The 23,058-nt window shown below is 34.5% G+C and overlaps 1 protein-coding gene across 3 annotated transcripts in view; it reads right to left on the bottom strand.

The window, feature by feature from the left end:
* Nucleotides 1-257: 257 nt before the first annotated feature.
* The window catches only part of inc (BTB/POZ domain-containing protein inc), a 45,856-nt gene continuing 23,055 nt past the window's right edge, over nt 258-23,058 (bottom strand). Inside the window, exons 5-6 of one of the 3 annotated variants that reach the window (XR_011333922.1) lie at nt 11,013-21,272; nt 8,611-10,979 (exon numbers count right to left, since the gene is read on the bottom strand). Coding sequence is in view for 2 of the 3 variants with exons in the window: in XM_069835198.1 (XP_069691299.1) it covers nt 319-390 (72 nt within the window). In the remaining variant the exon portion in view is untranslated. Of the gene's footprint in view, nt 391-8,610; nt 21,273-23,058 lie in introns of those variants that run through there. The other 2 variants (XM_069835198.1, XM_069835200.1) reach the window with 2 other exon arrangements.

Raw genomic sequence — 23,058 nt, 5'->3', positions numbered from 1 at the left:
CTCAGCTATCATAATTCAATATCATTCCTTTTGTTAATGTTAAAATGAGTCAGTCATACAACAGAACTGCTGTAGCTATAACATTTTAATTACAGGACGGATTATTTGAACTAGTTTTGCAGTGCTTGAAAACATATTGTGTAAAAAAATAAACAACTACATGCAACCACCGACAGTAACAGAATTAAACTCTTAAGTTTTATATAGGCGAGAAAACAATGAATACTTTTAACAATTTTATTTTAATTTGATACCTCTTCTTACCTGCTATCCATTGTTCAAAGTAAGATAACACATTGTGCTGTTTCTATGTTGCGATCATCTAACAAGGAAAAGTGAGTAGGACAATAAGGAGAATGGCCCTCGCATCGAGTGCAGTCTGTGATGGTGCTGGAAATAGAGGAGAGAATTGCTAGGGTTGCAAAAGATATATACAGTAGATGAGGCTCTTGAGAAGAAAACATATTTAATTTTAAGCTAATAAAATCAATGGTATAGAACTTGACGAAACATTTAGTGGACAGGTTGTAAAGTTACATAATTTAAGAATTTCTTTTATAATCTAATACTCATGTCAACTAAGTCGTGTTGAATAGATAGAATCGTCAATAATGTAACCACTCAAGAGAGAGTGATGGATTGTAAGTATAGTAATTTTCAATAAAATAAATTTTTGAAAAGATCATACCTTTAAAGTTACTATAACAAGAATACTTAAAACAGTTTCAGTGCTACATACTTTTTTTTAATTGGTCTGAATCAACTACTCAGCTATTTAGCATCGATGGGATTGGTGATGGCGAGATGAGGGTAAGGATTCACCATAGATTATCTGACATTCACCTTACAGTTGGGGAAAACCTCGGAAAAAAAACCAAACTAGGTAATCAGCCCAAGAGGGAATCAAACTCGCAACCCATGAAACTCAGAAGTGGCAGGCAAGAGCCTCAGCTGACTGAGCTATGCCGGTGGCTGGGGTACATTTTAAATTATCTATAAATGCTTCAGAGATTTAAAAATATGTGAACTTGGAGGTATAGTCCTGGTACTTTTCTTAGTGCTTTAACAATTATTTTCCATTTATACCAGAAGTGGACAACTAGCTTCTGTAATTGCTTGTAAATCTGTAACAGGTCATCTGTCTTCCTTGTTAGAATAAAAATACTGGTACTGCAAAAAAAAAAAAAAAAAAAAAAAAAAAAAAAAAAACACGGAATTCAATTTAAAATTTTCATGCAGTAAATTTAATAAAACGTATTTTTAAAAAGTTGACAAAAAATGTCTACAAAAATGGTTCCCATTTCCATTGCCCTAACCAGTGCAGGCTGTGAGGGGGCCTTGTTTAAACCTACCTTGCATAATTATATATATTCAAAATATAAGCTCCAGTAATGTGATTATTTTGGGGAGGCCGAGACCTAGATGGAAAGATAATATTAAAATGGATTTGAAGGAGGTAGGATATGATGGTAGAGACTGGATTAATCTTGCTCAGGATAGGGACCAATGGCAGACTTATGTGAGGGCGGCAATGAAAGTCCGGGTTCCTTAAAAGCCATAAGTAAGTAATGTGATTATAACCTTATGTAACAAAAGTTTATAATCACACTCAAAACTTCCTTATGATATATGATGAACACAAAGACAACAATAATGATAAGAAGTTTAGAAAGTGCCACAATTTATTTCAAGGATCTGGCAATCATAAGGAAGATAAGGACTCTTAACAGCAATCTCAGTGTGATCGTCACTAGTCTAAAGATTGTGGCTGAAACCTGATCAAGGACAATGAATGTTTAAGGGTAATAAAATCCTCCACACAACTTCCTTAGGAAGGGAAGTAAAACTGAAATCCCATATCAGAGATTTACCACAAATAAAAGTACTCTATTTTACGTTTTTTGCAAACAAAAATTCAGCTCTGCTAATCATGAATTCATTTTCTGAGGGAAGGACATCTGTAAGAAGGAATTCATTACTCATGATAAAAAGATAGGTGCTAATCAACTCTGCCAGGGTAGTAGAATTCCCAAAAGACCTCACTAATTTTCCTGGAGTCATTCGATTACATTCTTGTCTTAAGCAGAATTATTTTTTTTTTTTTACATAATAAGCCTATGACATACAGATGATGGAAGAAGTTAAAAAAATAAGAAACACCCATGGATATTTTGAAAGCCTTAGCTCTTGAAACAATCAACATCAAATACCTCCCTGAAAAATGATTACGTATTTACACAGATGGATCATCTAAAGACTACCTGACAGGAGCTGGAGTAACATGTTCCCTCGTCTCCTTATATCGCTCTGTAGGTCCGAATATCATTAACTATAAAGGAGAGATAATTGCAATATCTGTAGCCCTTCAAGAACTTTTAAGACTTCCACAGAACAAATTCATGAAAGTAGTAATTTTCTCTGATTCCAAAGCAGCAATGCAAGCAATATGTTCAAATAACTCAAAGAAATCATCACAAATAAAAGAAGCATATAAGATAACTCAACTTCAAAAACTTCACAAAACAATATACTTTCAATGGATTCCAGCACATTGTGGAATTGCAGGGAATGAACTGGCCGACATGCTTGCAAGGAAAGGAACAACAATATTAGCCTAAAAAAAAGTAAATTTTCCATTTTCATCAATAAAACGGGTAATAAAATCAAAACTCTCACAATACTCGCAAGAATTGCAAAAACATGCTGCAGACAAGAAATGGAACATCTTTCTCTCCAACCCAGATGCAGTTCCTCATGGACCAAGAAAAAGAGCAGTAGCAGCTTTTAGATTGCTTACAGGTCATGATTGTTTAGTGAGCCACCTGTACAAAATAGGAATTCTGACTTCATCATCCTGCACTCTATGCAACATTCAAATGGATATGAATGAAAAACATCTTAAAACCTGCAGGAAATTGTTTGGAGAGAAAAATCTAATTCAAAAGTACTGGAGAACAAGAGAGCTAATGGCTTCATTGCCAGATGCCAGGCATTAAATAAAAACAACATACGCCTATGCAAAGCCAAAACCAATTTTCATTGTTGAAAGAGTGATGGATAACGCAGAATATCTGATTGGAAATATCATATGTACTTCGGTACATCAAAAATATATAATTTTCATTGTATTTTGAATCAATGTATGTGATGCTGAGTTCACCCATTATTGCTCTCCAATATTTCTCACACATAGTGAGTCTAGAGAAAAGGGCTGGGCATCGCTGAAGATAATTCTGATCAATTTCTTCCTGAAGGCTGCACGATGGACAAAGTGATGAAGAAATAATTCCAATTTTGTTGAAATGTTTTGACGAACAGTCATGTCCCACGAGTAATCGAAAGGATGCAACTGCACTTTTCCTTGGATATTCAGGAATTAGATTTTGTTGTACATTGAGATGCTATCATCTTTTATTACTTGAAATTTTGTGGAAACTATATGATATATATTAATATTTTGAGTTAATTTTTCTTTTAACCATTTTGTCATGAAAGCAATTAGCATAATTAAAAAAAAGTTGAAGACAAGGAAAACGAAATGTGTGAGAGCAAGGAAATATACATAGATATACTGTTCAACATCTACTTGGAGGATTTAGTAAAGAAATGTTTTCAGAACATGGGAAGAGTGATAGTAGAAGGAAGAAGAATAAAGTGCATAAGTTTTTCTGATGATATGGCATTATTAGCAGAAGAGGAGATGATACTAAGGGATATGCTACTGGAGCTAAATGACAGTTGTGAGCAATATGGGATGAAGATAAATACAAATAAGACAAAGACCATGGTCTTAGGAAGAAAAATAAAGAAGGTAAACTTGCGAATTCTAAATGAGACAGTATAGAAAGTGGACAACTTCAAATACTTGGGATGTACTATAAGCAGTAACATGAACTGCTGCCAGGAAGTCAGAAGGAGGATAACAATTGCAAAGGAAGCTTTTAATAGAAAATGAAACATCTAAGAACTAAGGAAGAGGCCAGTGAAGTGCTTTGTATGAAGTGTGGCATTATATGGGGCAGAAACATGGACATTACGACGAAGTGAAGAGAAGTGAATAGAAGCATTTAAAATGTGGATATGGAGAAGAATGAAATGTGTGAAGTGGACAGATAGAATAAGAAATGAAACTGTCTTGGAAAGAGTGGGTGAAGAAAGAAGGATGCTTGAAACTGATCAGGAAGAGGAAAAGGAATTTGTTGTTGTGTCACTGGCTGAGAAGTAACTGCCTACTGAAGGATGCACTGGAAGGAATGGTGAACGGGAGAAGAGTTCGGGACAGAAGACGATATCAGATGATAGACGACATTAAGATGTATGGATCATATGAGGAGACAAAGAGGAAAGCAGAAAATAGGAAAGATTGGAGAAAGCTGGATTTGCAGTGGAAGACGTACCCCTTGGGCAGAATACTGAATGAATAAGAGGAAAGTGCCACTGCTACTACTGGAAGCTTGTCACAAGCTCCCCACTACAGATCTAATAGTTGACACATTATTTAAACAACAACAACAACGCACTCCTTTCTGAGTCACCCTGTATATGCAGTTTGTGGGAACAGGATGATATGTAAAGGCAAGAGTACGGGATGTCAGAGAATGTCCAATGCGGATGTTGATAGTGAAGAGTTGGAAATATAAAAAATTACATTGTGGAAAATGTTGTGTAAGTGGTTAATAATGAAATCATTAAGTTGTGATTGCTGCAAGTGCTGAAAGCAGAAAGCAAGATAATAAGAGGTTTGCTCAGGACATGCAAGAGAAGATGAAGATGGTTTTCTCGCATGTCTCATTTTCAGCAACGAAACTACTTTCCATCTGAGTGGAAAAGTCGTTAGACACAATGTCCATATCTGGAGGACAGAGCTTTCTCATAAAGTGATCAAGTATGATCGTGATTTCCGAAGATCAATGTATTTGTGCTGTGTCACACAAGAAAGTGTACGAGCCTTTCTTCTTTGTTGAAGGAACACTGACTGATACAATCTATCTGAATAGGTTACAAGAATGGTTATTTTCACAATTGAATAATGATTACAACGGCTACATTTGCCAACAGGATAAGGCTCCCCCTATTTCCATCATGATATGATGTAAGACTTCACCTCAGTTGTGTTCTTCACAGCACTGAATTGGACGTGCTACAGATGCAGATAATCATCTCATCCAGCAGTGCCCGTCACATTCCCCGAATCTAACACTGTGTGACTTCTTCAGTGGAGATATGTGAAACAGAGTTTATGCACTCCCAATACTCTGTTCCTTCCGGGATCTTCACGAATGGATCACTCAAGCTGTAGAGACCATTACAATGGACATGCTCGATCAGGTATGGCATTCATGTGACTACAACTTACTGTTAGGCTACTCTGAAGATAATCGTTGCTGGTGTCAATAACACAATAACTTACAAGTTACTTTCAATGTAATTCACTTGGATTCTGCGCATGGCATTAGTCATTAGTAATCCATCCACTACACATTACTGATCAGTTTCCGGTGACTCTGCATCTGCATCACCTAGCTATTCCAGTCCCATTTTCAACCATCATCAAAGATGAATGAGGAAACGTTAAATGTTATATTTGTGAGGAGGACATGGACAAGTTAAAATAAAAATACTCTTCCACGATGCAACTTAAACTGCATGATTGTTTTAATTGCGCAATGAAAGTTCACATTTTCGTTTACACATAAGCCAAAAATAGCACAGGATTTGCAATCTTCTTAATGTGCAACTTGAAAGCATGAAATTTATGTGGTGTAAATTCGTTATTATACATACATAACTTCTTCTTTCATAATTATTCGTGGTCACATGCTGAGTGTCTGCTATGAAGGCTCCAAGAGTTGTATGGGAAAGACCTAGCAATCTATAATACTTTTGTATGAATGCCAGAGAATGATTTGATTATCTTTTGGGAAAATTAACGTTGTTCATACAAAAGGAAGACAAATTATTGAGAAGATCCATATGCCAGTAAGTTTTATATGCCATGAACTATATTTGTCTTATGTGCTGCTTCGGATTTTGTGGGCTTAATTTTATTTATTTTATTTGTGAATGTTACCTTAACCTATGTAATGTTTGTTTAATATGCTCTAGTGACAAACAACTTTTTGTATTTGTGAGGAAGGGTGGTGTATGTGATCATGCAACCCAACGAAATGTCACAGGGATTGAGGCAGAAATTTTGAACAATCGGTGGATCCAACTGCAAACTTTTATCTCAGGTGTTCAACATTTCATATGGTACGGTGTACGATATTATGCATGACACATTGAAATTTCATAAAGTTAGTGCCCACTGGGTGCCTAAGAACGTGACAGACAACCCCAAGGGCTAGCAAATGATGACATGCTTGAACTACTTAAGCGTTATGCTGCAGAAGGGCATGACTTTCTGAAAAGAATTTTCACTGGTGACAAGTCCGGGGCGTACCACTACACACCCAAAACAAAGCAAGACTCTATGGAGTGGAAACATGCTATTTCCCCAGTAAATAAAAATTCGAAGTGACGCAATCTGCTAAGAAAGTGCTTGTGACAGTGTTCTGGGATATGCATGGTGTTTTGTTGGTGGACTTTGCTAAACATGGAACCTCTGTGAATGCTGCAGCCTACATTCAAACGCTGGTAAAGTTGCGTCGTGCCCTTCATGAAAAATGCTGTAACATTAATGCTGACAATGGTCAAACTGCTTCATGACAATGCTCGCCCCCATGTTACGGCTTCTGTTCGTGAGAAAATCAACACTTTTGTTACAAGGTGCTCCAGCATCTATCATACAGTCCAGACCTTGCACCACTGGACTTTAATCTGTTTGGTCCCAGCGGGCCTAACTTTATGAAATTTCAATGTGTTATGCACCGTACGAAATGTTGAACTGCTGAGATAAGGTTTGAAATTGGATCCGCCAGTTGTTTAAAATTGCCGCCTCAATGTCTGACATTCCGCTGAGTTGCAGCTGTACTTATGCCTGGAATGTGGCGAATCATGAAGGTTCTCACGGTTGTCTGTGAAGAATGCGCACCACCTGGAAATGTTGCTATGGTCCATAAAGTCTTCTCTGTACATGCCACACATGTCCCTGTGAATTTCATTCAAGTTATGTCATTTAGCCCATAAAAATCGCACAACACTTCCCTGCTCTTCACAAGTTGACAACAGTAACATGCACGCCATCTTTGTTGCATAGTTCACACTTCTCTCATTAGAGCTGCACATGAAAAAAAAATTGTGTCTGTAGTGAAAACTTCAAACTATATCTTGGTGAAATGTCAACATCCCAGCTGCAATACCAACGCAGAAAAAAAATTATTGTGCATTACTTTCCGATCCACCCTCGTATTATATTTTGATGAAAATGCTGTTGAATATCCCAATATTAATTTACAAGAATAAGTATCTATAACTGCTGCATTCTCCTCCAGAAAGAGAAAATTTGAACAGACAGTCCATTCTTTTTCTTCAATTAATGTAGATGGACTTAACATGATGGAAATAATGTATTTGATGAAATTTTTTGCTTGAAGAAATATGCAATTTCAGACAAAATAGCAAAGTGGAATGAAGAAAATGCTAAAAAAAATGCTCCTCTTTGCTCAAAATGTAATCAAATTTTTTAAATTTTTCTCTGAAAAAATGATTCCCTGTGCACAACTCCGAAGTTGAACTATCTCTGTATCTTCCTGGAAGTAATTCTTCGGTCAAGAAAGTTTTTTCTTTTGTTAGCATTATGTGGAATGCCAAAAATGCAGAATGAATTTAAAAACTGTTCGAGTCAAGAATGCTATCACAACCAAATTCAACGTGACCTGTTAAGGATTTTTGCAAAACCGGAATCCAGCAAAGATCTGCTTAAAAATTCACTCTTCTGAAAAACAGCAGTAGTTTAAGTAGTATAATTAGAATGAATATTATAGTATGTAAATAGAATGAGTATATTTTAATTATATAGTGTTTAAAAAACAATAAAAGTGAATGGCAAACTAACGGCAGTGTTAAACATAGTTTTTCATGTCGATATCTGTCCCCGGAAATTGGGGGAAAAAAATCTGGTAACCTTAGTCTATGTAGATGTAATTAATATTTAATAAGTTCACAAGAAATAGCTATTCGGATACTGTAATTGCTTCTTATACTGTTATGTTATTTATGTAATCTAGACTTTAAAACTGATTAAATTATTTAAAAATTATTAATGGTTTATAATACCATACTGGTACATTACTAATTGTAACTAGATCCAGTATAAACAAATGTCTTTTCTAACTTGCCAAGGACAAATCATAACAATATTCTATTATCAGCATTTGACAGCATTACAAAATGTCATACGTGAGAGGGCATGGTAATCATCTAAAAAATACCTCTTACTAGGAAAGGCTCTGAATAGTCCTGCGTCACTTTTGAATTCCTTGTGGGGAGACATAAATACGAATTCTAAGAGTGCATTTAGGAATTTTATGGGGAAAGAAAGTCCCTTTTTTTTTCTTTATGCTATGCTAATTTTACACTGTAATATTCATGAATACAATAACTTCTCTGAAACAAACGATTTTGAAAATATATAGTTTACAGTCTGAGAATCATTAGAGCCAGTTTGAGTAAACTGTCATTATGTATCCTTTATTAAAATAAAGACCTGTTTTTTTGTGACGATTATATTTTCACGGAGTATTCAAATCAATTTGAATATGCTTACTGCATTGAAATCTTCATCAAAATGGGAATTCAAAATGATGAGTCTCAAGGTTGATACACCTAAAAAGTGTGATCAGATCGTATTCAATATGGATTGAGTTGCATCAAAATGGGTATCATATTCAAAACGATTTCAATACACTAAGCGCATGAAAGATCATCGTGTTTTACCAGGAGCGAGCACAATATTGTATGTTGAAAAGTCGTGTTATAATATACAGTAATTATTTTGTATTTTCCTGAAAGTCATTATTACCATTGCACATGGACACACTCAATAGTAAGATTTAATGAGCTTCATTTAGAAAATACAACGTTGTTCATAGTCAAAGACAGGATAACCAACAAGCTACGACATGTTAACCAACATTATTGCTTGTACTTTCGAAACTTCAGCTTCCGTATTCAAACCCATTTCAATATGTATCGAAAATTGAATGAAAACAGGAATTGAGGGAATTGTATTCAGTATGGTAAACATACTCAAATCGATTTGAATACTTCATGAAAATGCAGTAAATGTTTATATTTCTTGTATTATGTCCAACAGGCAGGAGAAAACGCTGTATACAAATGTTAACAACTTTTTCGACATGAAGAATGAAAATCTCGAAATTAACTTTTCGTATAATGAGAAAGTAAAATAAATTAACAGAGTTGTTATTATTAAGATTTGTTAGCAAGGAAATGTAGGAATATCTACTGGTTTTTAAGTACTGGTATGCAATTCCACTTACTTTCAAAATAATAAGGGGAGAAAACATGTTGCTTTAAATACATCTATTCTGAGTGTTATTTATTATACATCTCTCATCTGTCCACAAATTATTAAACCTTTGTGCACATTTAGAGGTAATTCTGGCACCAAGCCATTTGAAAATAACACCGTTTCCAAGCAAATATCTCATATTATTCTAACCATAAAAAGACTTGACATTCTTTCAACAAGAGAACACTTTCACTAGGTTAGTACTATAAATAAAACATCATTAAAAAAACATATACCACTGTCTTGTGAAATAACATTCAACATACCATAATATAAATATTAAAATGGCAAGGTCATGACTTGCATAGTCTTTGTCATATCCACATTTTTATACGATATCTCTTATTAACATTGTTAAAGGACACTGAACAATGACCACTATATACATAAATTCAAATTAATGGTATAAAAATTATTTCCAACGATTTATATAATATATGACTAAAGCTTGACAACAAATTGAATACTAATTACATTTACCCATAAATAATTTTAAATACGAGAATCAATTATAACCAGATCTAATATTTCAATGATGGCACAAGTGTTAACTGTAGAAATTCTTGAGAGTTCTTCCTGCAAACAATTGACTGACCTAAGCCGGATATTTGGTTGTAATTACTATAAGGACATCTTGTTCTAAGATTCCCTTTACAAACAGAAAGGTCTTAAATTGAAAATTAGATTAGGTTCTTTCCGCATTTTTTATTAATAAAATGAACTTGCATGCTTCTTTAAAATGTGCAGTTTGCTTGGTCTAAACAGATTCTATTATAAACTTAGAAATTATTACATACAAATGGAATGAACATAAAAAAAAAATACATCTCATAAATATTGTTTTGAAAACAGCTCAATATTTCTATCATTTGTCACGCAGGAATCTCATTTCTAACAGAAAGGATGTAATAACACATATCTTAATTCCAGAAACAGACGTCTTGATTTGAACGAGATGGTTTTTTTATGAACAAGAAGGAAGATAAAGTAAAGACATTGCTTTAAGAGTTGAAACAAATCATACCAATAGGTTTATTGATATGTAAGGGATACTGAAGTAAAATCTATAACACTTCCCATCCAAATCTTATGCCAATTATACCTTCTGCTTTCACAATTGAGGTTTTAGAAACCGAATCACAATAGCTAATTATTCCACCTGGTAAAGAAGAAATTCTGCATATCAAGCCTGTTTAAAGGCTTGAGATGGTATCCCACAATTTAAATTGTACTTTCTTGGTCAGGAAAGAGAACAACTTTTATTTCTCTGAAATGTGAACATAAGAAAGACTGAATGGGACAATTAGAGAATTTGTTATACAGGCTTCAGTACATAATGACTGAAGAGATTAAGAAGAAAAATATATGTACACATACTTTGTGCATTTTTGGACAACAAATATGGACGAAGTATTATGAGTTGTATAATTGAATTATGGGTGACTTTTATTGTTTCGAGGACAATAAATAATAACAAAAGAGAACTAAGGCTTTGTATGGCAGCCTACAAAAGAGAACTAAGGCTTTGTATGGCAGCCTTCCAGTAACAGCTATGCTTACCTGACGATATAAATTTGAGATGAATATTTTTTTACCAAGTTCACATACAAAATGTTAATTCATCCAATCATTTATATACACATACATGAATAAAAATTAAATAATAATATGCACTACCCAGGGGAAGACGAGACATGTGCTAAAAAGGAATATTTGTAATACAGTTTATTCCTCTGCACTTCACTTTGTAAACAACTACTGGACAGTTTCGTTATGAGTGAGTTCAACACTGAACAATCCTTGTATTCTAGTATGACAATAACACACACACAAACACACACACAGAGGACTTCAATTTGCAGAAGTTGTATGCAGACCAATAAATTTTATCTTAAAAAAACCTCTTTGTATATCAATATTCAATTTCATTTTCATGAAACTGGGTTATATGAATCACAAAAAAAATATTTAGAGGGAGGAGAAACTTATTTTTTATTGTCTAAAACATGCTTTCAATCTGAAAACAGGTTCTTAGAGATGGTAGTTTTTTTTTTTCATAGCTACAAAAGGAATCAATTCTTGATGGGAGGGGGGGGGGATCACACATTCAGAGTTCCACTCAGTATTTTTCTAATAATCTGTGCCATCAGTATAGCCCAGATATGTATGCAAAAATAAAATGTGCACACAAAAATTTATGAGAGTGATACTTAAAGAGTTAAAACACATTTAATATAATAGAACAGACATCATACCAATATGAATTTATCTTACTGTTTGCAGTTGCAATGTTCTAATGTATCATCTATATAATCAAAATGTTCTTTGTACATTACAAGGCATTACTGATACCACGCAGTATAGAACTAGAAACGAGCAGCCCATGTAGCTAATGGCTCCATAGTAAATCTCAAGTTTTAAAAAGTCAAATACAAATAAAAATACGTATTTTCTTATATTAAATAGTTATATCAGAAAATTATAGTTCAATTTTAATATGCATTTATATGCACAATTATTAAATTATGTAAAATTGCTGACAAAATCATAACTGTCGAAAAATATTACTGTTATACATATGCTGCAGAATATTATACTCTACATTTATTTTGCACATACACGCGGTTCTACTCATGAGATATGAAAGAATGAAATGGAATTATCAGAAGTTTTTCTTAACCACAAAGAAACTTCATGGAAATTTTTGTGACGTGAAACAAAAGAATATACTTGAGACAGTTTGTATATAATTTATAAACCATTAGTATACTGTATTTTACGTAATTTGTTGAAGTTTACAATTAAAATACAAAGTTAAAAAAAAAAAACATCAGATTCGTTCAGAAATCATAATCAAATATGATACACTACTCCTGTCATTCAGCTCCTAATCCCTTACTGATTCCATATTCTTAAAAAAAGACTTCAAGAAAGGATTATATGAAGCGTCACTTCGATGTTCGTAAATGAGAGCTTCCCTTCTATTGGATCTTCGATGGTATCACAAGGACTCTGCTTATTTCCTGCCCTTGTTGCAATGATTTTAGAACTTACAAATAAAAACCGTGAGGCTAATATCTTGGTTGAAGTTGTTTAGTCAACTGTCCGAAGACAGGTTTGAACCTCGTAAATGACACCATTATGGCATCACTAATGAGGCAATTAAGCCAGGAGATAATGGGGTAGAATGACCAGTTCCTTTCCCCCACCACTGCATACACATCGCTGACTAGTAATATATTACACTAATCTTGGTTGAAATAATGATCTAAAATATTAGCTCAATATTTGTTATACTAATTTATAGGCAGTGCAAACTATTAAAGTGATACTGTACATTATTTGAATTTCGAACATTAAAGTTTTTAAATGTTCAATGTTTCTTTAATAACGTTGTGTGTGTCTATATATGTAAAGTGGGAATCCTACCTAGAAGTCATGGCATGTATAAGTCAGTACTAAGGAAAGATTTGAGTAATATGCAATAAATGAAAAATATTTTCTTAGCTCTACTTAATGCACATATTGTCAGTGTCCAATAACAATGTCTGTTAAGTGCAGACTTCATGATAATGACATGGGAGTGAACAATTACATGGATTTACTGAGTCTCAAAAATAATGAGTAGAAACGTAAAAAGTCTTTGCAGTTCATTATTATTGCTCTGCTGCCAAAAGCATCAGTAGGGAAAAAATTACTGATGCTAAACTCTCCTTTCTTTTTTTCATTTTTGTTCTTTTCAAAACACTAAATCACACAATACACTAATAAAAGGTAAAATGTTAAAAATGCTTTACTTCTATATCATTCTGACATAGTAACGGAAGTTGCCAGAGCAATTACTGACTGTGGGTCATCTGCACATAGGGGAACCACACAAACAAGGGAAATCCACACTATCAATACAACAAACATCTCAAGATATTTGTGCTTACAATCAAGACAGAGGAGAGAAATGATACGTGTTGATTGCCAAGCTATAAAAACAGAGGCTCCCTAAATAGTAAAATACAAATGGACAGCAACCAACATTCAAAGAAATTTTCTCGGACTATGAACCATATCATGACAATTAATTCTACTGCAGTATCAGAATGGAATAAATATGTACAAAGGAAGAAAAATTTGGTTCACCTTATAATACTCCTTACTTCTTGCTATGCGTTTTCATTTTCAAGCATAGAAAGAATTACATGCTCGGAGGCAATTATAAAGTTTGTGAGGCCTTCAGTGAAAATCATACAAGACGTCAATGTAGAGAGAAAAGAATTAATTTTAAGCTAATTAAATCACTGACAAAGAATATAACAAGACACTTACTTTTTAGGTAGGTTAATTTGTAAAAGAGAATAATTCCAAAGACAAATAGAATCACCAAATAACAACTGGCTCTTAGGTACGTTTTTATCCATTTAAATTTCGTAAAATTCTTTCTGCTGAAGCTATTTTAACAGAAATTGTTAATAATTCGGAATGCTATTGTGTATATATAATGATACACTTTAACCTTATGTATCCTAGTGATCCACAAATACCTGAATTCTGGGATATAATCTTTGTAAAAATTGTTAGTTTCTCAAATAAAAATAATTCTTCCCTTTACATTAGACAAATTATTATCAGACTGCAAAAGTAGCTCCTGTATTTTGCTTGCATAACTATAATTGTTCAAGTTAACGAATTTGTAAAGTAAAAAAAAAATCATTGATTTGATTATAGTTGAAATAATAATATACATAAATTGTGCTAAGCCTCTACTGGTACAGGTCATAGGTGGCCTTGTTAATCTTACAGTGAAGCTAACTTTGCATGATGCTAATATAGTCGACCCTCGATTCAGCTTCTCCTGGTTGTAATGGTTTTCAGAAACAATGGGGCAAAATCGCCATGGATGAGGGGAGACTATGTAACTTAAGATGACACTCATAATAAGTTCTATGAAACTGAAACAGATCTAGGTTACCAGAGGGTGTTAAGGGACAAGAGGAAGAAGAGGAGGAGGAAAAGATGATAATGGAAACCGAGATATCTCATGTTCATGAGTGCACTAACACCCATATCACACTGCTGTACAAGACAATCATTTGATTAAGTATTATTGTTGACATCTGACATCTTTACGAGAGATTGTGACATGGAAGAAATAAATGAAAGACCTCAAACTTCAAACTATAACCTTTGCTCCTCTGTCAGTGTAAGCAGTCAAGTGAACCTGAGAAGCTGCAACTATCTTCTAACTCAGTACAATTAATTATCCAGTTCCATTACATGATCACGACAGCATATCTTCATCTGACTTCCACAAAAAATAAGTACATCATTTTAACATTTATTTATTCTACATTGAATTTTATATATAAATATCCACATAGTAATTTTATATTTTGAATATTCAATTATTGGTTTATTTTGCTATTTTCTATTTATTATTTAGACATATTTTAGGAACTACACACAATAGGCAATTACAGACACATATTCTCTCCCTCTTAGCCTACATAATCAAGGGTCAACTGCTACTATTGTTCAGAGTTTCGAATTGGTTAAGATTTCGGTGAAGATAGTTTATTCACGAGATTGTCTAATTTTCTTTGATAATGAAATGGGACTTTATGCTAAATATGTTTGATGAATACTCAAACTCACTGCAATTTAAGTCACACAGTGACTTTCCTACAAAGTGTGTGTTGTAACATGAAAGGTAACTCTTTAACGACCATTTTCAGAAGCAGTAAGTTAATGATATGTTGAGAACTTTGGCAATGATGGAACGAAAATAATACAAGAAATTAATGCATCATGAAGAAATTTGTACTTAAGTCGCTTTATCCATCACACATCTCACAGAACCTGTTGGAAATCAAAGGGAGGCCACACAGTTGGCTTATTTATAATCAGACTTCGAAGTTGAGATCCTGGCCAAAGATATACAGGTTAACTGACAACGGAATGTTGGACCAAGGTAGTGAGAAACAGGATAAGCCATTTTTACTTTTTCCATCTACCCATGTACGTACTAGCACTGAAGCTGGGACAATTGGGCCATTGCGATGTCAAAAACGAAATAAATATAAAAAAGAAGTTACAAGAAGAAATAAATTATATATATACACAGTAAAATCCCTCGTAACCAGCATCCAAATAACTGGCAATACCAAAACAACAGCACTTTTGTCTGGGGGAAAAAAAAAAAATTTAAATTTGCCACATTGCCACAGTCTGGACCGTCAGTTTTGTCACATTAGGAAGTTCGCACGAACTTTTATTTTCAGTGAATATTCGAACCTAAAATTAGTGTATTATATGGAAAATCCACACAGTTTTTATGTTTATTCAGTTACGAACAAGTGATAGAGAAATAAGCTTCACATGGCTGCAGTTTCAACAGTTGGCACCATGAAATACCAACTATTTTTTTTGTATATACCGGTATTTATTCAATTATCTGGCAAAATCTCGTATCTAGAACTAGTCTGGTCCCTTTGGTGCCGGATAAGAGGGATTCTACTGCATTTTTTTTTAAATCGACCTACCAAGAGGAGGGCATGATAAGAGGATGATGACATTTTTTGAAGAGGCAAAAATGCGTCACAACTGCTAGCAAAAAATACAGTCTTAATTATGGACTAAAAATGTATAAGGACATAATTTTGAAGTATCTATATTAAAAATTGTAACATGTAAATTCAAATTAAAAATAAAAGCTATATTTAGAATAGACCTTTTAAATTATTAATATTTTTGACTGATATACTCTAATTATCTTGTGATTTGGTGATACTTTATTTTAATTCATTTGATTCTCAGTTTACTCTTTTGTTATCAAGTTAACCTAGAAAACTTTCATTCTGACTTCTTATTAATATTACATTCTTAATAAATACAGTATTTGAGTTATTTTCATTTTCAGTACAATATTATCTTCCTAAAGCACTAAGGAAGACACTACTCAAGTGTTTTGTGTGGAATGTGGTATTGTATGGGGCAGATACATGGACATTATGATGAAGTGAAGAGAAGCAAATAGAAGCATTTGAAATGCGGATATGGAGAAGAATGGAGCATGTGAAATGGATAGACAGAATAAGAAACGAAGCTGTGTTGGAAAAAGTGGGTGAAGAAAGAATGATGCTGAAACTGATCAGAAAGAGAAAAAAGGAACTGGTTAGGTCACTGGCTGAAAAGAAACTGTCTACCGAGGGATGGACTGAAAGGAATGGGGAACGGGAGAAGAGTCTGGGACAAAAGAAATCAAATGATAGACGACATTAAGATATATTGATCATATGCGGAGACTAAGAGGAAGGCAGAAAATTGGAAAGATTGGAGAATACTGGGTTTACAGTGAAAGACCTGCCCTTGGGCAGGACTCTTATGTATATATGTATTACCTTCCTTTCTTCAAAATAATTTATTCAGCTATTGTATGCTCAATTCCCTCCGTCCCCCTTCCCTGAGCATGAGTTTTATTCATACCAGGGTTATTTTTCATAATGAAAAGAACATAATGTTATTTAAATGTTGCTTTTTAATAATAATCTTATTACACTGGTCAAAAAAAGTTAAGCATATTTCCAGTTTACCCAATAATACCTGATATTTATGTTTCTTTTGGTTTTATGTGGCACGTATTATGTTTACCAATTCAAACTCTTTCATTTGTTTTATTCTGCATCACTAGGTAACGTCCAAATCACGGCTAGTAAACAAAGCCTGTAATTCGAGCAAAGTTCAATCAGTGTCGTTTTGCTTCATAGTGCAGTACAATGGCTCGGAACACCCTTACAATGGCAGACCGCATCAAAATCATCACTTTGATGGAACAAAACATGAGACAAGTTGATGTTGCTAACATCCTTCATGTGAATCAGAGTACAGTATTGTCTCCAGACTGTGGAGAAAGTTCCAGGAAACCCAGTCAATAGCAGATCGACCTCGCGAGGGCCGTCCACGCAAAACAACACCAGGTCAGGACCGGTATGTAAGGTTATCTGCACCCTATAGCCTCAGCTACAACTCTGCGCCATGACCTGCGCGAAGCCACTGGTGTTGTTGTAAGTAGCCAAACTGTGCGCAATAGACTTCATGACATAGGGTTGTATGCTCGAAGACCACTCAAGACTCCAGCACTCCATCCACATCACAGGGGTGCTCGTGCAAGATGGGCTAGAGCACATGAGAATTGGACACAAGACCAATGGACCAGAACTTTATTCTCAGACGAAGTGAGAATGGGCCTACACCCTGACAACAATTCTATTCGCGTATGGAGACGAACAGGGGAACGAAATCATCCCTCAATGACCGTGGAACGTCACCAACAGTTTGGTGGTTCAATCTTGTTTTGGGCAGGTGTCATGTTTGGCCACTGCACACCACTGGTTTCAATAGAGGGAAACATGACTGCTGCCGTGTATGAGAACAACATCCTCCAACCCATAGTAAGTGGTTTTGCAGAGACTGTAGGAGAAGGGTTCACTCTACAGGACAATAATGCTCGGCCTCATCGTGCTCATAGTGTGCAGCGGTATCTGGTAGAACATGGGATCTGAAGAATGGATTGGCCAGCATGCTCACTGGATATGAACTGCATAGAGCATGCATGGAGCTTTCTCAGGAGAGCCATTTCCAATTGTCCACATCACCCATTAACGATTCAAGAACTCAGGAATGCTGCCTTGGAAGAATGGGACAATTTGCCTCAGGAGAGCTTAGATGCGTTGGTACTGAGTATGCCCCATCGCATACAAGAGTGCCTCAGGGTTTGTGGAGGACCAACACGTTATTAAACAGGGTACTGAAAGCACCATTTCCTTTTCTTTGATAATGTACGAATTTCAACTTCCCTTATCTTTTCCGTTGTTTCCAAACAATGCAACTTTTTCATTTCATATTGAGTCCATTGTTAACAAATAGTGTATTTCTACTTTTAAGTTTATTCTGTGGAACCAAGAAATCCAATTATAATTTATCTATTTTATTTTAATTAATAAAAACCGTTATATGCCTAATTATGTTTAACTTTTTTTGACCAGTGTATTTTAGACAAGTTTAATTTCTGTGACTTATTTTATAATTACTGTATTTATGTCACTTGTTTTTCTTGTACTGCAATTCATACACAGCTAAAAATGCATGTTCTGATAATAAATTATTATTATTATTATTATTATTATTATTATATTATTTTTACTTGGTTATTTAACGATGCTGTATCAACTACTGGTTATTTAGCATAGATGGAATTGGTTATGCCGAGATGATGACCGAGGATTTGCCATATATTACCTAACATTCGCCTTACAGTTCGAAAAATCTCGGAAAAAATTCAACCAAGAAATCAGCCCAAGCAGGAATTGAACCCACAGCCGAATGCAACTCTGGATCAGCAGGCAAATGCACTACTGCCTGAGCTATGCTGGAGGCTATTATTTATTATTATTATTATTATTATTATTATTATTATTATTATTATAAGAAGGTACTTTTGTAAATAGTGCTGCTCTGTATAACTGTTTATCGACCTAAGAAAAATGTTATTTTTCTACATCTGAGAAATGATAATACATTGTATTCTAGCGAACATACGAGTAATATTACATTTGTCCTTCAGGCAAACATTTATTTTCTTTTCCTTGCTGCGCCTGTATTACAATTGCTCCAACTGACATGGTGTGTGTATGAGGGCAGAGGACTACCTTGCCAGTTGCTTTCTAAACACTGTTCTATCTACTTATAACTTGTCTTGCACAAACTTCAGCTTAGATTACAATATTTCGATTAGGTTACATTACACATTTCTTAAGCGTTAAAAATATAACTTATCCAATCCAGATGAGATCAACGGATTTTTAAGATTGACATTACAGGCAAGTGTGGAACTAGTTAGTGATATTAAACATTTTGCTGACTGTTTTAAACGTGAACAATTTTAAAGATTTTCAGAATTCAGAAACTCCAGTATTTATGTACAACAATTTTATTACAAACTTTATGTAAATTGTATTAATTAATGACAATACTATGTTATATGGAGCAAAATGCTGATAAAGAATAAAATCGTACAAATTTATTTTTTAACATTAACACTAGACTATTAGAAAAAATGAGCACACTATAAATTATATTAGAGAAAAATGAGAAATAATCAGCCTAATGTGGAGTGGCGGAAACATTATCAATCAAAATAGGCCAGATACGAAAACACCCGATTTTCTAAACAGAGGCAAGAGTATTCAGACAAAAATGATATAGCCTACTGGTGAATTCCAAATCTTGGAGATGGATCTGTCTAGCAAGGGCCAAATCATGAAGATAAATATTTATTCACATAATACACAATAGTAACTCATTGTAAGTATAATTTTTAGTGGCAATTCATAACCACTCACTTAATTTCCTGTTTAATAAAAAGAGATGTCCCTGCTGCTTAACATATTGCAGAGATATCTAGGAAGCATAGTAAGAAATATCTAGGAATTCAAACATACTGCATGATCACTATAGATTTGTTTCTGCAGCGAGTTTGTGATGATTTGACAACTGTTTCAATCTCAACTATCGCGCATGATCAGCAATGATCAGTCTGAAACTAATTTCAAACCATCCCTACAGGAACACTCATGCACTAGTGATCCATTGTACTGAAGACTCAATTAAATTTCACAGTATATTTTAACAATATAGATAAGTATGGAAAAACAAAAGAGTAATGCAAAAAAGTCGTGTCTGCCAGTCCAGTGGATAACTACTGTGCAGCAAATCTATGTTAATGCGCATGCATCAGTGTGATTTCAGATTAGTTTGTGCTTAATCCACAAATCTTTCTAACCATCAGGAAATGATTCGGTGATGGTTTGATATGCTGCAAGAACATGTGACTCTTAATCAGCAAGTAATCAGAGTTTGAAGTTATCACTGCACAAATAGTGAAGTCAATGTGTGCATGCTCATGATGGTTGCAAAGTTGGAAACTGCTGCGAAAATTAACTTTACAGGAACGTCAGTTTTAGGTGAGGGTGCTACTGTTGTTGTTCTTAAGAGTAACAGTGAAGAACTGAAGAGTGATAAAAGGAAACTTTGTAACATAGGTCTTTTCTTTGTATAGTTCTAAAAAGAGAACACTAATCTACTCGCAATTAATTGAAGACTTGCTAGATGAGACCGCAATATATATCTGACAATGTAAGAGCTTGTTTCCATAGGCTGACACCCAGCAATCTTACAGTAAATGCACAGTAACATTTGAACAATACAGTACACCCACGTAATGTACAGCTAAAAAATAGACTACACTAACTCAGACAAGTGAAATAGGCAATCGGCATAATAGCCAAAGGATTGTGAAGAAACTAATCAATCAACCAACCAATATTGTCATGAATTTTGTCATAGTCCGAGAAAATTTACCTGAATAACACTGTTGTGGAAGTGTGAAACCAGGTATCAGCATGTTTACATTGTCCCATAGCTATGATCTATTAACCCATTGCACAGACCCTCTTAAACACAGGACAACCTTGGAGAATAAAATTCAATCTTATCTCACTGTGAACACTCCAACATAAAAAGTCATCTCCAGCAACACAGGTGTGGTTCTCTACAAGCAACTCGTTACCGTCTGGTAATCTCTTGGGGTTATCTTTTTTGTGCCCAACATATTTTAACCATATTTGTTAGACTGAAAGCTGCAGAAATAAAAATTATATAAAAAAAGAGAGTCCAGATTCCAATCACTGAAACTCTGGATGTCTACTCCAACCAAGATTCACATCCGGGATCCTTTCTGCTGCAAAACCTGTTGAAAGATTATCACACTATTCAATGACAGGCTCAAAGAAATACAGAAATCTAATACAGTGCTAACATGTACGTTCTTGAATTTTGTATACAGGGTGTTTCTGAACTCTACAAACTTTAAGATGTTCGAAAGATGAATCTGAATGTTTTGAGTTAGGAAACCCATGGGCAATAAAGTCTCCTTTGTAAGTTATCCAAAAACACACATGCTGGGTTATATGAAAAATCAACATAATTTTTAGGATCCATTTAATTATCATAAGATACATGAATTACAGGATATGTTCAAAATGTTGTCCATGAACATCATGACAAAGTGTCAAGTGTTGCACCATGGACTGAAGTATCTACCTTAGCATCCTAGGAGTAGTGTGCACCTCATAACAGGCAGCAATAATATGAACAAGATATAATTCATCTTCTACAGATGTTGTGTACACTACATTTTTGATGTGTTCCAACAAGAAAAGTGCATCAGTATAAGGTCAGGTGATCTGGCTGGCCATAAGATAGGACCACTCTTTCAACTATGAACCAGAACATGTTCTTTTATACTCAGAGCATGAAAGAGGAGGAGAGATAACATGAGCTAGTGATGACGTAGTTCTCAGACAGACCTCTACAACTCCAAAACATAACTTCGGTGCCCATTGATTTCTTATCTTAAAATGTTCAGATATCTCCGAGTATTCTCTTGAAATGTCAGTGAAGTTCAGAAATGCCCCTTATTCAGTAGAACCCCGATTATCTGTCACCCTATTAACCGATTGGTGGACTATTCATCTGTCTTTCTCTCGTTTTCTTTCTGCAGAAATATATGAAGTACTGTACATTGTATTAGCACGTTATTTTTTTCTAGAGTGTTATTACAAGCCTTTTCCCACACACCATATGATCTACTGTTCGAACTGTCATACTGTGTAACTTCTATATAAAATGTCTTCTGCAGATGTCAAAAGAAATCTTGTTGTGCTAAGTATCGCAAAAAAAAAAAAAAAAAAAGTAAATAATTGAGTGGTTTGGGGAAACAGAAACTGTGGTTCATCTTGCAACAGAATACAAGTTTGGAGTGTATAAAGTATGTAAATCTATAACACGAGACCTCCACTATTCATACATTTCCACACCCAGCCATTACAAGTTTCCTTGCTCCTTAAAAACCTGCCATTGACTACGAGACTTAAATTAGTGAACTTGTGACCCACTACCTAGCATGTTAAATAGGCCTACAAGGCCACAGAAGAAATTACCAAAGTGTAAGTATTATTCACTAAATTTAAGAAAATTTTTTATGGTACGGATTATCTGATTTTTTCGATTAACCGTTCAGCCCACCCCCTTCATTACCACAGATAATAGAGGTTCTACTGTACTTCACAATATTGCATGCTTACACACATGCACATACAAAGTAATTTACAAAGTTACGTATGTCCTTACAGAGCCTTTTTCTAAATTCGTTCTCAGTGAAAAAAGTTCATATGTAACATGCAACCCTGTATTTAGGTAGTGCTATATCCATAAGCCCAAAATAATTTTATGCTCCCCACCAACAAACTTATACAAATCTTCGACTTTTAGCAGTCAAACTGTAAAAAAGTGGCATATAATAACAATTTAATATAAATATGCTACTATCTAAAGCAGGCATCAATTTAATACACATATGCTACTATCTAAAGCAGGCATCTGTGAAGTAGAAAAATATCGAAAATTTATTTTCAGCTCGATTTTTCTTTCCTCAAAATTCTGCCACCCTGGGCCTATGCCTATGTGGTCCATGC

This window comes from Periplaneta americana, chromosome 9 (assembly GCF_040183065.1).
Source record: "Periplaneta americana isolate PAMFEO1 chromosome 9, P.americana_PAMFEO1_priV1, whole genome shotgun sequence".
In the NCBI taxonomy this organism is placed as follows: Eukaryota; Metazoa; Arthropoda; class Insecta; order Blattodea; family Blattidae; genus Periplaneta; species Periplaneta americana.
Note: the sequence above shows the minus strand (reverse complement) of the source record. Positions and strands in the feature narration are given on the sequence as shown.